The 15,081-nt window shown below is 33.5% G+C and overlaps 2 protein-coding genes across 2 annotated transcripts; one reads left to right on the forward strand and one right to left on the reverse strand.

Moving 5' to 3' along the window:
• The first annotated feature begins 617 nt into the window (after positions 1–617).
• Positions 618–14,826, forward strand: LOC117577390 (calcium/calmodulin-dependent protein kinase kinase 1-like). The gene is made up of 7 exons (XM_052006474.1): positions 618–665; positions 9,475–10,523; positions 10,592–10,946; positions 13,588–13,775; positions 13,831–14,064; positions 14,128–14,417; positions 14,485–14,826. Exons 2-7 carry the CDS (start codon positions 9,549–9,551, stop codon positions 14,555–14,557), a joined length of 2,115 nt encoding a protein of 704 aa, XP_051862434.1. The 5' UTR covers positions 618–665; positions 9,475–9,548; the 3' UTR covers positions 14,558–14,826.
• Positions 4,356–5,856, reverse strand: LOC117577391 (uncharacterized). Its single transcript, XM_052006475.1, has 3 exons — positions 5,756–5,856; positions 5,606–5,672; positions 4,356–5,544 (listed from the first exon to the last, which is right to left on the reverse strand). The coding sequence occupies exon 3, from the start codon at positions 5,533–5,535 to the stop codon at positions 4,444–4,446; it is 1,092 nt and encodes a 363-aa protein (XP_051862435.1). The 5' UTR covers positions 5,536–5,544; positions 5,606–5,672; positions 5,756–5,856; the 3' UTR covers positions 4,356–4,443.
• Positions 14,827–15,081: the final 255 nt, after the last annotated feature.

Below are 15,081 nucleotides of genomic sequence, written 5' to 3' on the forward strand. Positions count from 1 at the left end.
AAATAAATAAGCTAAAAAGTGCCTTACTAGGAGAATGGCAAAAATTTCCAGTAGAAACCACCAAAAAAATTATTTCTTCCAAACTGAAAAATAAAAATTAATTTAAAATAATTAGACGATACATATGTACATATGTATGTACATATAACAATATTAACAAGCTGCAATTTTTCACACCCATGCAGCTGAATATGTACATAATATGTAAATATAAACATAATTACACAAATGCTAACAGAATAATATTTTTGTTTTTGGTCTTAGAGTTCCTTTCAAGATGTACCGAAAAAAAACAACAAAAAATACCGTCTAAAAAGGTATGTACATACATACACAACCATGTACATATATATTGTCAATGGAATGAGGGTATATGATGCTATGCATAAATGGTGTATATGTATGTATATATGTATGTACACATTCATAATTATCGCTGATTTTGTATAATTATATGTATGTACATAGTAGTAGAATACGAACGTACATATGTATGTATGTATTAAAAGTTTAAAGTTGCATTCGCTCAAGGTTCATTTTCGAGAAATTAAAGCTTTTAAAGCTATTGTCGCTAGCTAGCTTTAAATTAACTTTTTCTAAAGCTTGGTTAGTTCATACGATTCCTTTTAGTCTTCGTTCAGATTCTGAAGTGCTCTGTGTGCTATGTGAGTTATTTTTATTTGCCTAAAATCACTAAACAAAATAAATATACTATTTGTTTTTCGATTACTTATAAAATAAGAACAAAAATATTGAACAAAACATGCGTAGGCAAAATAATGCGATTAAATATGTTTATTTATACAAATATAAATATGTACATATCTAACTTGTGATGCGTTTGGCTGGATTTACATATGCATGTATGAATATGTATGTATATAAGGATATATAATAAAGGTTATCCTTGACGTTGAACCGGTCTATTTAAAGCTGCGTGTGTATATACATACATATATTTATGTGTTGTGTACATCGATTGTGTGTGTTCGGATAACTATGTATTTACTAACGTTGGTATGTTTCATTGGTACTCACATACACACATATGTATGCATGTATGTAAATCTGATATTACACAAAACAGAGTCCTTATCAAAATAGAGAATTTAATTGACTAAAAAGTTCTTGATTCACAGCTATCAATAAAGTGTTACATTATTTACTTTAATGTATATATACACACATATACGTATAAATATGTGTATTAAATATGATTTATGTACAAACAATATGCCAATACATATGTACATCAGTGAAGTAGATGACATTTAAACTCTACTGATTGTGGATGCTGTTTGAGTATTTGCAATTTGTAAATACTGTTCGGTAAAATTGGTGTGCATGTGTACACATACTACTGTATGTATATATGTACTTCTGATTGTGTACTTCTACAGACACGCACACATATGAACAAAGCTACACATATACATACATACATATGTACTTATTTTTGTTTGTGCTCTTTACAATTAGAATTTACCTTACATTTAAAAAAAGAATATAGGGATACAAAACAAATATCTTAGTTAAGATAATAAATAGCCTGCCGCATTACGTCCTGTACGAATACCCATATTCATAATGTGGGAATGTCTTCCTATGAGTACAAAGTACTAGATTGCGACTAGCGAAATCTCTAGTGTTTTTAAGTACAGCACTAGTTGCAAGTTGCTTACGGAAAAACAGTCACCAATACAATATATATATATATGTATATATATGTATGTACATTTAATGTACATATGTATGTACATTTAATGTACATATGTATGGACATTTAAAAGTTACTAATCAAACCCAAAATATATGTATATGATTTATTTTTATGCCTTTGAAAGGACTTTGTTTAGCGATTGCCCCAGGAACTCTCTTTAGTTAATTAAAAAGCATTTAATTTTTTGGTATTCAGGATCAAAAAACCTCTTCAAAATTATTATTCTTATAAAACGAATTCTCAAATTTTGATTTGTGTGTGTCTAGAGCAGCAGACAGCTAATGTCAATGTAATGCTGTGACAGACAGCGTCTGTCAGCAGCGCTGCTTCTGCCGGCGGCACTGCATGCTTTCTCACACTGTTAATATTCCCTTGCATGTCGATCGGCTAATAAATAAGCATATTTACTTCATTTCTTACTATTGTTGAAATCGTGTCGGTGGCGAAGCTTGATAATTGACAGGCAAAATTATAAGTGGTAACATATACATGTACATGTACGTAATTGCATACATACATATGTACCACATGTACCACGACAATGAAACATTAAGTTTAAACTTGCGCGTTTCATTTAAAATGAATCATTTTATAATCAATAGTATAACACGTAAAAGCTACTAAAAACAGTGTGATTTCTCTAGAATAGATTGGATTCAATTCTTAAAAAAGTAGCTCGATAGGAGCGTAAGACACACATACACAGGCACATACATGTATGTATGCATGTACCAGAGAACGGCTTCCGCAGAGCGAACAAGAAAGTTACAGTCGAGTATGCTAGCTGTGAGATACCCGCTACCCATTTTGAGTAAAGCAAAATATTGCGGTACTTTTTCAAAATATACCAAAAGTACTGAAAATATACCGAAAGGTATTTTTGTTATATCGATATAGTACCACATTCAAAATATACCATAGACGGCATAATATACCAGATTGTCAGCCAAAGCAACTAAGACCCTTAGTAAGAAGGCGTTTTTGCCCATACAAAAATAACTTTAATAACTTCCACAATTTTTATCTGATCGCAACCAAATTTTCAGGAATCACAATTATAGTTATTATTGCACATACAAGCTCTAGCTCTAAAGTTACGCTTGTTATTCGATTTTTTGATTTTCGGAGGCGGAAGTGGGCGTGGCGAAAATTTGAAACAAACTTGATCTGCGTGCAAACATAACAAATGCTGTCGAAAAATCCAGTGATCCAAATCCAAAAGATCCAGTGTTTCATACGGACAGACACACGGACATGGCTAGATAGTCTCGGCTATTGATGGTGATCTAGAATATATATACTTTATATTGTCGGAGATACCTTCTTCTACCTGCTACATACATTTCCTTCCGGCACAAAGTTATAATACCCTTCTACCCTATGGGTAGCGGGAATAAAAATATTCATGCACAAAAAAAAACACGAATAATCAGTCATTCGGTCAACAGCTCAAATTGAAGTTCGCCCAAATCTGGTAAATTCGTTTGCTTGCTGAGTTTATTCATGTTCGTGTTCAAACAGCTCATCTCAGCAATGATCGTTTCTAACGAAAGCAAAAACGCAAATGACCAAACTCACCCCCGAATGGACAAACTCAAAGGGTATGAACAAAATCATCGCATATGAGTAAATTCAGGGCACATGCGTAAACTCAGAATGGTTTGCTAAGCACCGTTATTTTGCATACTCTGTTTTGCTGTTGTTGCTAACTTTACGCCAGCGATGCCCAAGCCCCCAAGAATAGTCGCCAATTTGTTTACTGACAACTGAGTTTATTTAATGCTTGCCTTCGTAGGCTGAGCGAATGTGAGCGTAAAATTTTGGAGGCTGAGCGAATGTGCACGAAAGATTTCCTGAAGTGAACGAATGTGAGTAAAGCGTTTCGGTCGAACGTACGAAAACATGTGCTGATTTTTATTCGTTGATGACTTTCGCCAATGATACAATAATAGAAGGTAGTCTCGTCGGAAAAAGCTTTCGTCAGTACGTTTTCATTTTTCGACGCAAGAGGTTGTCTGCGGACGATTTTTTTTCGCAATTAACCCTTATACAAAACGACATTTTGCAATGTATGCCGTAGACACGGATAGAATTAAAACATTTAGAGAATTTGAGAATTCTCATATATATTATTAATGTTGTTCATAAACAATTTACATTTTAAAAATATATCAAGGAGACAATATCAGCTTCAAAATATGTATGTAAATATTAATATCATCGTCTAAGAGTTAATGCGCATTTCATTGTCGTCTCGCTCACACTGCTGTGCTGAGACTCTTTCACTCGCACTCATTGTTATGTTTAAAGACGGACAGCTTTTTCCGACGAGACTACCTTGTATAATTGTATCATGGTTTCGCCCAATGAGTTGAATTGAATAAAACTTTTGCGTATTAGCGGACTCAACAAAAATGCGAGTTTTGCAATTTCCGACCCCAGATTATTTCGCACTCGTAAACAGTAAAACATTTGAGGTGCTGTTTTTGTACACTTGGGTAAAAGTGCACATGGCGCACTTTATGTTGCGATGGCAAAACGATATTACCAAATTGATTCCTCAATTTTTTTAACAGTTGAGATAAAAAAAATTAAGGGCTTGCAATTTTTAAAAACTATTTTTTATTAATATAAATTGGTTTTGCACAAACTGGATCTTTGTTAACTACAAGTAAGCAAAGCGTTTGCATTTCAAATCCTGATTTTATAGTTAGTGGATAATGTCAATATTTTTTAATATTATCAAAACAACTTTTCAAACTGGTATGCATTTCACTAAGTGGAAAATTCTTTGGTATACATTTTGTATGAATCTTTAAAGCGTCTGTGTCCTCTTCATTATACGAGTTACTTTGTCGACGCAATCGAAAAGCTGAAACGCGACCATTATTTGTCTTAATATCGTAGTAGATTTCTAGTTCCTCAATTTTGTTAAATAGTATTTCGAAATTACGATCAGCATGTTGAAGAAATTTACACCGAATTTCATAATTTCCAAAATAGAAACAGTTGAACAACCGCTGAATTCGAAACTCAAGTTGCCGCATTATGTATTTACTGGTTAGTTCCGTCATCGCGAAAACATCAAAAACAACGTCAAGTTTGGCATCTGTAGTACACTTAAAAACTTTAGCCGAATACGGTTGTAGGAATTCCGTATATTCTTTAATGCAGCTTATATCACTTCTCAAATTCCAGTTTTCTAAAATAAACCTTTGAATATCTGCATAATACATGAAAGTGTTTTGGATCGAGAGCATCGTATTTTGAGTGTATTCGAGAACTTCGTCAATTATCTCTGAAAACATTATGTGAAAGAACTCCATTTCCGCAAAATAATTTGTTAATAATAATTTCACCAGTGTCGGTTGCGTCGATGGAATTTGTCGAAGGTGTAATAAAAGCGTATAACTTGAGTTTTTTACAACTTCATAATACTTTTTCGAATCATGTGCGAATGTTTTAGCAACATCAGCCGATAAATTAAAGAAATCCGATAAATCCCATAACTTTCTTGTTTGATCCCGATTACTTTTGTGTTTATAATCGATGACATTTAACATAGCAGATGTTGTAAAATTTTTTTGTAGATTTTCAAGAAAATTTCTAAGCTGGTTTTGTAAATTTTGTTTAGACAAATCAGCCGAATTCATGACAGTAAAAAATTCCAATGGTATGTACTCTCCTCGAATTGAGTACATTCGTCTCTCATGTCTAGGCGATAGTATACCTATGTGTTCGTTGCCTTCTAATGAGCATGAAATTTTCACTATTAGTGCCAAAGTGAAAGTGGTAATTATGCAACGCCACTTCATTTTTTTCGTCTAAAATCAAACATTTTATACACATATTTCATTAAGCACTTTCTGTTTATATGTTACTTACTTATTGTTTCAACAGTCACTATAATGATTGTTTTAAAGAACAGAATGGATTGAAATCATGATGTGATCTATATATAGGCGAAATACATATGTGTTCCATTGTATGAGTATTCATTTGTGAAAATAAAAATACGCACACAATTATATTTACTTTTGTATATATATATGTATGTATGTACATAAATATACGGGCATGCGTCAGAAAACTAGATCTTGTAAAATTTTTAACGGTGCCTTCTGCTAGACTGAAAACAATTGATTTAAATTTATCAAAGAAAACATGGGAATAATATGGGTGTCCTTTTGATTTATACGACGTATGTATTTCTTATCATCATGCTGTTTGAACCTTTCGCCGCATCATTCCATAACCGGCTGTTAGAGAGGAACAGCTAATGGAGCTGCATTATTGATCATGCGGCAATGATTCTGAAAATGTGGCCGTATTTTAGCTAATATTTTGGTATATTCATAAAAAAAATCAGCTGGTTATATCTCTTGTTAATTGTGGCGCCTTAAAATTATTTCAAATTGTTTTGTAATTAAAAAAAAACTAAAATCCAATAAATTAAAAGAAATAGACAAAGAAATATGAAATATATCAGAGTGAGTTGCTAATAATATTTATCTGATTGTAGACAAAATTTGTGAAATCATAAAGACTAGTCATGAAGGCGAAGGTGGTAATCTGCGTGTACAAATTTCAAGAACTGTTGAAGTAATAAATGATGATAAATAAAATGGGTAGCGGGTATCTCACAGTCGAGCACACTCGACTGTAACTTTCTTACTTTTTTTTTATTGACTTCAACAAACATTCTTGCAGCATTTTTGGCTCGGCCGTATTTAACGATGGTGTCAGTTGGTCAACTTTGCGGTATAATCCGTAAACTATTGGTATTATTAGAGAAACCGTTATGTACTTGCCGCCGGAAATTTCCTCTGTAGCATCTTGAAATAGAGTCAATACATATGTTGCATATGTCCTCTAAAATAATAATTTCATTGGCAGTAAATAGCAGAGGTACATTTGCTGTGGCCAATAAAACGTTTGATATCGTTTTGTTTGTTTTAATTTGTCGCTCTAGCATGAAGTAGAAGTTGTTCCACCTAATTGGCATTTCTTGTAACAAGCTAAGCGGTTTTTCGTATTCTTGGGTTTTTTTTATTTTACGTACATATATACATACATATGTATGTACTATACAATAGTGCTTTGCTTAAAAAATTTGACGGTGGCCTTACATTTCGCAAATAAGTTTTTCCAACACAAATTGTTTTCAATTTTTAAACTGTCTTGCACAACAAGATTCAAGCTGTGTGCAAAACATGGCAAAATGCGAATCTTTAAAATCTCACATGCTTTTAGCGTTGAGCTTGCGTTATCGGTCACAACGCACACTGTTTTGTCCAAAACATTGAATTACTCTAAGACGCCTTTCAAAGTTTCAGCAATATTTTGTGCTGAATTATAAGTCGCATCTTTTAATTTGTGCTGAGTGATGCTGATTCGAAACTGAAAGCAATCAATAGAATGACATTTCACAGTTAAAAATTAATCATTTGTGCTTGATGTCCAGTCCAATCGCATATCATAGCAATACTTGTTGTTTCCTTCAGTTTGGTTTTTAGGTTGAGAATAGCCTCTTCAAATATACCTTTTACCAGCACATATCTTAGATAGGTTTTGCTGGGAATTTTGTACCTGGGGTCAATTATTTCAGAGTACTCGATAAAATCTTCATTTTTAATTATATTGAAGGGTTGAACATCTTTTGCGATAATTTTGGCTAATGCATGATCGATGTCCCTCTTCCGTCTAGAGATGGATTGCATGCTCGATCTTGTGCTGCTGCTTGCTGATGCAGGTAAATTTGAGTCATTGGACTCAGTTGCCTCTGCAGATTTGGCAACAGCGTCATCGATTCCCGGACGAAATTGTTTTAGGTGATGTCTCAAATTTGACGTGTTGCCAGTTGGCAGTTTCTTATGGTCAGATCGCTTAAAGTACTTCCATACCTTCGATATGCCTTTCTTACGTTTGAGGGCTTCTTGCTATGCGCCGCTTGCGTCCGAGTCAGCTCTGCTGCCTTAACATGCTACATCGACGTCACTGCTAAGAGTAGTTGAGCTGCGTCGTTTTGCTTTAATATTTTTTAAGTGTTCAAACCGTTTGTGTTGAACGCTTAAAATAAAACTTACAAATACGCTTGCACTTACATTTTTCCACTATTGTTAGAACTTTTCCATGCTATAAGATTATTTCTTTTTTTTTTTTTTGGTTTCCACTTTCAAATATATGATTTTTATTTTGTGATGTGCAATGCGTTGTGCCAAACTATCGATAGTGCTAGACTGCAATCGATGGCGGCTCGATAGCATCAAACCGTCGATAGTGCCTGAAGTTAAAAATAAAAAAAGAAATGTATGAAGCTGAAAGCATTTAAAAAAAAAAAAGTAGTATTTTTTCAAAAGTTGCAAGAAATAGCAACTAAATTGCAAAAATTGCTGGCACCACTGCTCGGCTGTAGAGAGTTTTACGTACATATGTTCGACAAAAAACTTCTAATAATGAAAGCTCTCAAAGTTCTCGGTTTTCATTCGAAGATCTGCAAATCTCCCTAAGTCGTGCCAATCCTCTTCACTCTACTTTACAATATGTTGTTAGTTGATGCTTGATAATGAATATAATAGAAAGTGATGTTGGGAAATGCAACGCGATAATTTCAAAACTTATCGAGAATGTCGACATTTTATAATTTAATGCAATAATAATTATCGAGAAGCAATTTTTAAACTAAAGCAATAGTTTAATATTTAAAGCAGCACTCACGCAACTTATTTGCAGCGTACTGTTATGTTTTAGTAGACGAGCGAGTAGTTGCTCGTCCTTGCTTTCAGTAACTACGGTTCTCCGGCGCGTCGTATCTTGAGAACCTAATCAACAACCTAACACTTGTTGAAGCTACTCCCTTTGTTAGCGCGGAAATCTCATTCGGCACGACTTCCTTTTGGAACTAAAACACCAACTTTGTAACATTTGAATATCTGAGTGTGTAGACTTTTATCGGTGTTACTTGGGGTGGTCACATTTGTAATGATGTTCATTTTATCGTGAATTCCTAAGTTGAAGAGGTGAACGATAGTTTTCGATTTCTGGGCAATGTGCATTCAATAGTGTAGTCGAGGATGCCGTTTTCCAATAACGCATTCAAATTTCAACGCTCAAGTTGTCGTATTTAATAAATGCAAAGGTGTGAACATCTCTTAATGATTTCGAATTAATATTTCAGTTAAGAGGAGACTAAATATTTCTTGCACTAGTTGCTCTATTAGTTTAGACTAAAGCTGCTTGGAATATAGGTCTGCATGAAAGTTTGTTGTTTTGTTATATTTTTCATCATTACGGATACAACTTCAGTTCAAGCTTTAAGTTGCTATTTGAGTTTTTGTTTTGCATCTAGTAATGTTAGTTAATTCAAAAGGGGGTCTTCGATTTTATTATTGAATGCGAAGGCTAGTAACTCTATACGATATTCATAACTGCTGTTCCTAGATAAACTAAATCGCGTCATCCGGCATTTCGTTTTTAAGAGCTTTCCCTGATTAGGGAATGTGGATGTCAAATCAACTGTTCTGCAGACGAAAAATAGACCACCTATTGTTCCGCACTCATATCGGCACAGTAAACAAAAACAAATATAGATAATTTTAAAAAATTCAACAGAAAGCGTGTGAGGCATTTTCTCGTGTACTGAAATTAATTAAATTAAATAAAGTTGTCGAATCGCAAGACTGCATATGAAATTTAAAATAAAAAAAAATATATGTATATACTAGTTCCTAATAAATATTTACATGTCTTAATAGGGATAGTGCACAGTACATAGCCTTTCTAAATGGTAAAATTTATTATTAAGGCATATATGTATGAGTAACCAATCATGTCGGAGTTATCTAAAACCAAGATGTCACGCTTAATAAAAGAAAAAGTGTGTGAAACAGATGAAACATGCATGAAAATAATTAAAGAAAATAAACTTACTTCATCTGCTGCACAAAATGTAACAAACAACTGTGATTATGATGTTGAAAATATGGAAGGTTGTGATCACAAAGAGCTCAACTTAATTAATACGGAATCAGCTTTTATAGTTAATAATCAAATGGGAAAACTGCACATTGATGGTAATGACCCAATTCAATGTATGTCAATGCATTCTGAAATTCGCGAATGTGCCGGTTCTCGCTCAAATATCCATGACAAAAGAGAACACAGCACAAAAAACAAAAGGACCGATAAGTATAATGATCCTCTAGATGAACAAATGCAATGTGACTGCAAGGACCTAAGAAAAAAAAATTGCACAAAAGAGAGTGAAGTGATTTATGAGAAAAATATATTGACAACCTCAGAAAATGACAACTCGGCTTCAGAAAATAAATGTGTCTTAACACATGTAAATAGAGACAATGATGTTCAAGCCAAAGAAATAAAATATTTCCCCACACTTATAAAATCCCAGTCGCTAGACTTATATAATGATGACTGTACTTTTGTAAGTATTGAGCAGAAGTTGCATAACCGTCTTCTTCCAAATATAAATGAGAATCGGTCAACTGATAACCAAGAGCCACAAGAGTCTAGAAATGAAACATCGAGATCGGAAACAATTGAGCATTGTACTGCAGGGACTGATGGATGTCAACAGATAATTCAAAAGCCAAATATTTTAACAGCAACATTTAAGACTACAGAATCTCGCCCAATATACCCTAATGTACCATATAGTCCGTATGGAAGCCCAAGATCAGTACGACGCCGACCTCCCCTGCGTGAATCGCGCCGAATTTCCATCGAAAAATCCGGAAGCTTTTTGCAACTCAATCAGTATAAGCTTATGGATCAAATTGGTCAGGTAATTACAACATATTTTCATTTTTGCCACTGATTAATTTATTTGAACAATGTTCTATTTCTGTACAGGGCTCATACGGTCTTGTAAAGCTAGCTTACTCTGAAGAAGACTCCACACATTATGCGATGAAAATTCTTTCAAAAAAACGCTTAGAGCGCCAAGCTGCCCTTATGCGACGTAGTCCGAAACAAGCGACTTCTTATCTGGATCGTGTTTATCGAGAAATTGCGGTATTGAAGAAACTGGACCATCCCAACATTGTGAAGCTTGTTGAAGTTTTGGACGATCCTTCAGAGGACTCGCTCTACATGGTTTTCGAGCTGGTAAAAAAGGGAGAAGTCCTTTGTATACCCACAGATAAGCCATTGTCTGAAGAGCGTGCTTGGAGTGTAATTCGAGACTCATTACTTGGTTTAGAATATTGTAAGTATAATATTTTTATTTGCGACTATGAATACTTTATTATTTGTAGTAGAATGTATAAAAGAAAACAAGTAAGAAAGCTACAGTCCAGTGTGCTCGACTGTAAAATAACCGCTACCCATTTTAAATAAAAGCAAAATATTGTATTATTCTCAAAATATACCAAAATACTAAAAGTATACCAAATGATTGTCAGCCAAAGCAACTAAGACATCTAGTAAGTAGGCGTTTTTGCCCATACAAAAGTATTTCTTTAATAACTTCAACAATTTTTATCTGATCCCAACCAAATTTTCATGAATCACAATTATAGTTATTATTGTACATGAGCATTTTCCTCGGGTCGCAAACGTACGTTCGTACGCGTTAAATTAAAAATAAAGTTGAAAACAAACGTTTCCTGAAACTGTTTTTTTTTTTTTGCTTTTCGATAGCATTTGTTTAGCTCTTTGGTTAGTGTATACTATGGGGCTTATCGAGTTTCAATTTTCATAATATTGGCAAAAACACATGCGGTCGCGAACGTACTAAAAATGGAAGTCGACTTTGGCTTAATCTAGTAAAATTCAAAAATCTGCAAATTGGAATGGAATATTCTAAGTCAATACCTTTTCTTTTAAACAAGTTTCATGTAGCTTCATAGCAAGAAAATAATATTTTTTCTAAATTTTCATGTTGGTATTCAATTTGTTCAACAATTGAATTAATAATAAGAAAGAGTTAAAAAAATACTTATGGTCGCGAACGTACGTTACTTTAAAAATCAATATAAAAAGATTGGCTAGAGTATCCTCAACTATTTTTTATATTTAAAATACTTGTACTAAAATAACTTAACACGTGAAGTTTCATCCACTTGCTTGCAGTTAATGCGAAGCAAATAGAAGAAAATTATGTTTTTGGACGCAAACGTACGATTAGAGCATACATATGTAGATGAGAAGCAGAATAAAAATTAACAATTAATTGAACATTTTTTCGCTCCCATGGAACTTTTGTCCTCTTAGTGGATTGTGCAATAGAGATGTGGTAAAAAAAGTGTAAACATATCTTATGTTTTCCTTGTGAAATAATTAAACATAAAAATGCATTTAAAAGTAGCTAAAAGTGAATAAATTAAATTTTTTTTCAGTTTTCAGGCCAATTTTATTTATAACAAGTAAGAAAGTTACAGTCGAGTGTGCTCGACTGTGAGATACCCGCTACCCATTTTTAATAAAGGCAAAATATTGCGGTATCATTTTCAAAATATACCGAAAATACTAAAAATACTAAAAATATACCAAATGGTATGTTTGGTATATCGATATAGTACACCATTCAAAATATACGATAAACGGCACAATGTGCTAGATTGTCGGCCAAAGCAACTCAGACCCCTAGTAAGTAGGCGTTTTTGCCCATACAAAAGTATTTCTTTAATAACTTCCACAATTTTTATCTGATCGCAACCAAATTTTCAGGAATCATAACTACTACAGTAATTATTGTAGTACAGTAATTATTGTAGTACAGTAATTATTGTAGTATTATATACCAAAATTTGTAGCTCTAGCTTTAAAATTACACTTGTTATTCAATTTTTTTGATTTGCGGAGGCGGAAGTGGGCGTGGCAAAAATTTGAAACAAACTTGATCTGCGTGCAAACATAACAAATGCTGTCGAAAAAAAAAATATAGCTCTATCTCTTATAGTCTCTGAGATCTAGGTGTTCATACGGACGGACGGCCAGACACACAGACACACAGACGGACATGGCTAGATCGTCTCGGCTGTTGACGCTGATCAAGAATATATATACTTTATAGGGTCGGAGATGCCTCGTTCTACCTGTTACATACATTTCTTGCCGGCACAAAGTTATAATACCCTTCTTCCCTATGGGTAGCGGGTATAAAAACAACTGAAATATGCTATGGATCCATTGTATTATGAAAATTTTGACATTTCTTTATGAAATTATACAAAAAAATACGATGAGTATGAAGATTTTTTTCTCGGTATTGGTTGACCTTTTGACGGATATGCCCATATACCCAAATTTTGCGACTCTAGCTTTAAAATTACACTTGTTATTCGATTTTTGTTGATTTGCGGGGGGCGGATCTGGGCGTGGCAGAAATTTTAAATGCAAATTTGCGATTAATAATAATCATATTAATATTAATAAATAATATCTGACCGCAATATGAGGTTTAGCAATAAAATGTGATGATAGTGATCAGATAGTCTCTGAGATCAAGATAAATAAAAGTACAATTTCGTAATTGCATAAAACATGAAGAAAAGAAAAACAATAGTCTGTTAATCTAAAAATAATAGAAATAATTAAAGTACAAAAAAACGTTTCTTAAATATTAATAGGAAAATGCAAGGCCAGAAAGATTTTTATATTCAGTTCTATGTGTGCGTTTTTACTTAATTATCAACTTCATCAGAAACTTTGCATAAAAGCCAAACAATGCCGCAACTTTATTGCACTTCTGCTCTTCAGGACAACCTTGGACCATCGGAGTACATTGTTGTTATGGCAGATTGCCTGAGTACCCCTTATACCTCTTCGTGTTATTATCATTCCTATTACCGGCTATATGTTATACAATTCCTTTAATCTTTTGTATTTCTTATATACATTCACAGTGCATTATCAGAAAATTATCCACGCGGACCTTAAACCAGGAAACTTATTGTTGACTGAATGTGGACATGTGAAAATCGCTGACTTGGGAGTATGTAATGAGTTTCTGGGAGAAGACGCCACAATGAGTAATGGTTCTACAGCTGGAACACCCGCTTTTCGAGCCCCTGAAACCTTAGTCTTAGGCCAGGTTTGTAAAACTTAAATTAAAAGCTGTGCAGATTAATGTATTGATTACTCCTTAGAATGTGTACTGTGGTCGGGCGGCAGATATTTGGGCGCTAGGTGCAACATTATTTTCATTGGTTTATGGCAGCGTTCCTTTTATAGCTAACTCAATACCTTTACTTTATGAAAAAATAAAAAACGACGATGTGGTTTTTCCAGACACACCAATTATTAGTGGTAATATGCGACACTGTATTATTCGAATGCTTGAAAAGGATGCTTCACATAGGATAACTTTGCCACAACTGAAGGTTCGCACAACAATTTTTATAATCTTTCAAATTAAGATGTTCACAATAATAGTTTTATTTTAGATTGACCCATGGATCACAAGAAATGGAATTAATCCATTGCCTACAGAAGAAGAAAATTGTTGTCTAGTACAAGTAGACGACGATGATATAAATTCGGTTGTTCGCAGCATTCCGAAGCTTGATACTCTCATCTTGATCAAAACAATGCTCAAAAATCATTCATTTGGCAATCCATTTTTTAAAGGAATTTCGGGAAAGACTCCTCAACCTGGTGGTTCTAGATTACAAAAGTTTATTCAAGCTGGTAGATCAAATTCGGCACCTGGTTCATACCATATGGCATTAGACAGGTAAACAGAAAAATTCTGACATATGTTATGTATGTTTGATTGAGGTTTTAATATATTTACTTTTCAGACAACCATCAACGGATAATGTACTCCCATCTTTGACTGAACATAGTCCAAATCATAGAATTGAAGATTTATAATAAATAAGCACGATATCAGGATAAAATAAAATACTTTGCGATAAAATAATAACACCAATAATTTGTACATTTTTAAGAAAGTACTTACTTTTAAAGTATTACCGGCCAAGCCGACGAATCCTGGTGATACCTTTCACGAGTGCTTTACATATATACATATGAATTTTTAAGGGTGTAACTATCGTTTTTAAATGTATCTTAATTAAATATTTGATTAAAATAGAGTGAAATCTCTTTTGAAAAGTTCCGCAATTTTTTCCGGCCAACAGGGGTGCCCTTCCAAAGAAATTTAAAAATGAATTAAAAATAGTTTCGCACAAAAAGTGTACTCCCTAAGAAGTGCGCTTTATAGGTTTTTCCGTTAGGGAAGTTTCACTGTATATAATTAATATACAATTCTATACATTTATATACTCGCAATTAGTACCATTTTAGTTAAATAACACGTATTGTGTTGAATTGTTGCATAATATATAAGTTTTGCATTGCAAGTAATCTTTGTTTTTATTCTCACATAAAGTCAA

Source organism: Drosophila albomicans, chromosome 2R, assembly GCF_009650485.2.
Source record: "Drosophila albomicans strain 15112-1751.03 chromosome 2R, ASM965048v2, whole genome shotgun sequence".
Taxonomy (NCBI): Eukaryota; Metazoa; Arthropoda; class Insecta; order Diptera; family Drosophilidae; genus Drosophila; species Drosophila albomicans.

Coding starts and splice junctions, on each gene's coding strand:
- LOC117577391 (XM_052006475.1), bottom strand. CDS start 5,535: ATGAAGTGGCGTTGCATAATTACCACTTTCACTTTGGCACTAATAGTG.
- LOC117577390 (XM_052006474.1), top strand. CDS start 9,549: ATGTCGGAGTTATCTAAAACCAAGATGTCACGCTTAATAAAAGAAAAA. Junction 10,524..10,591: donor TTATGGATCAAATTGGTCAG/GTAATTACAACA, acceptor ATTTCTGTACAG/GGCTCATACGGTCTTGTAAA. Junction 14,065..14,127: donor TAACTTTGCCACAACTGAAG/GTTCGCACAACA, acceptor GTTTTATTTTAG/ATTGACCCATGGATCACAAG.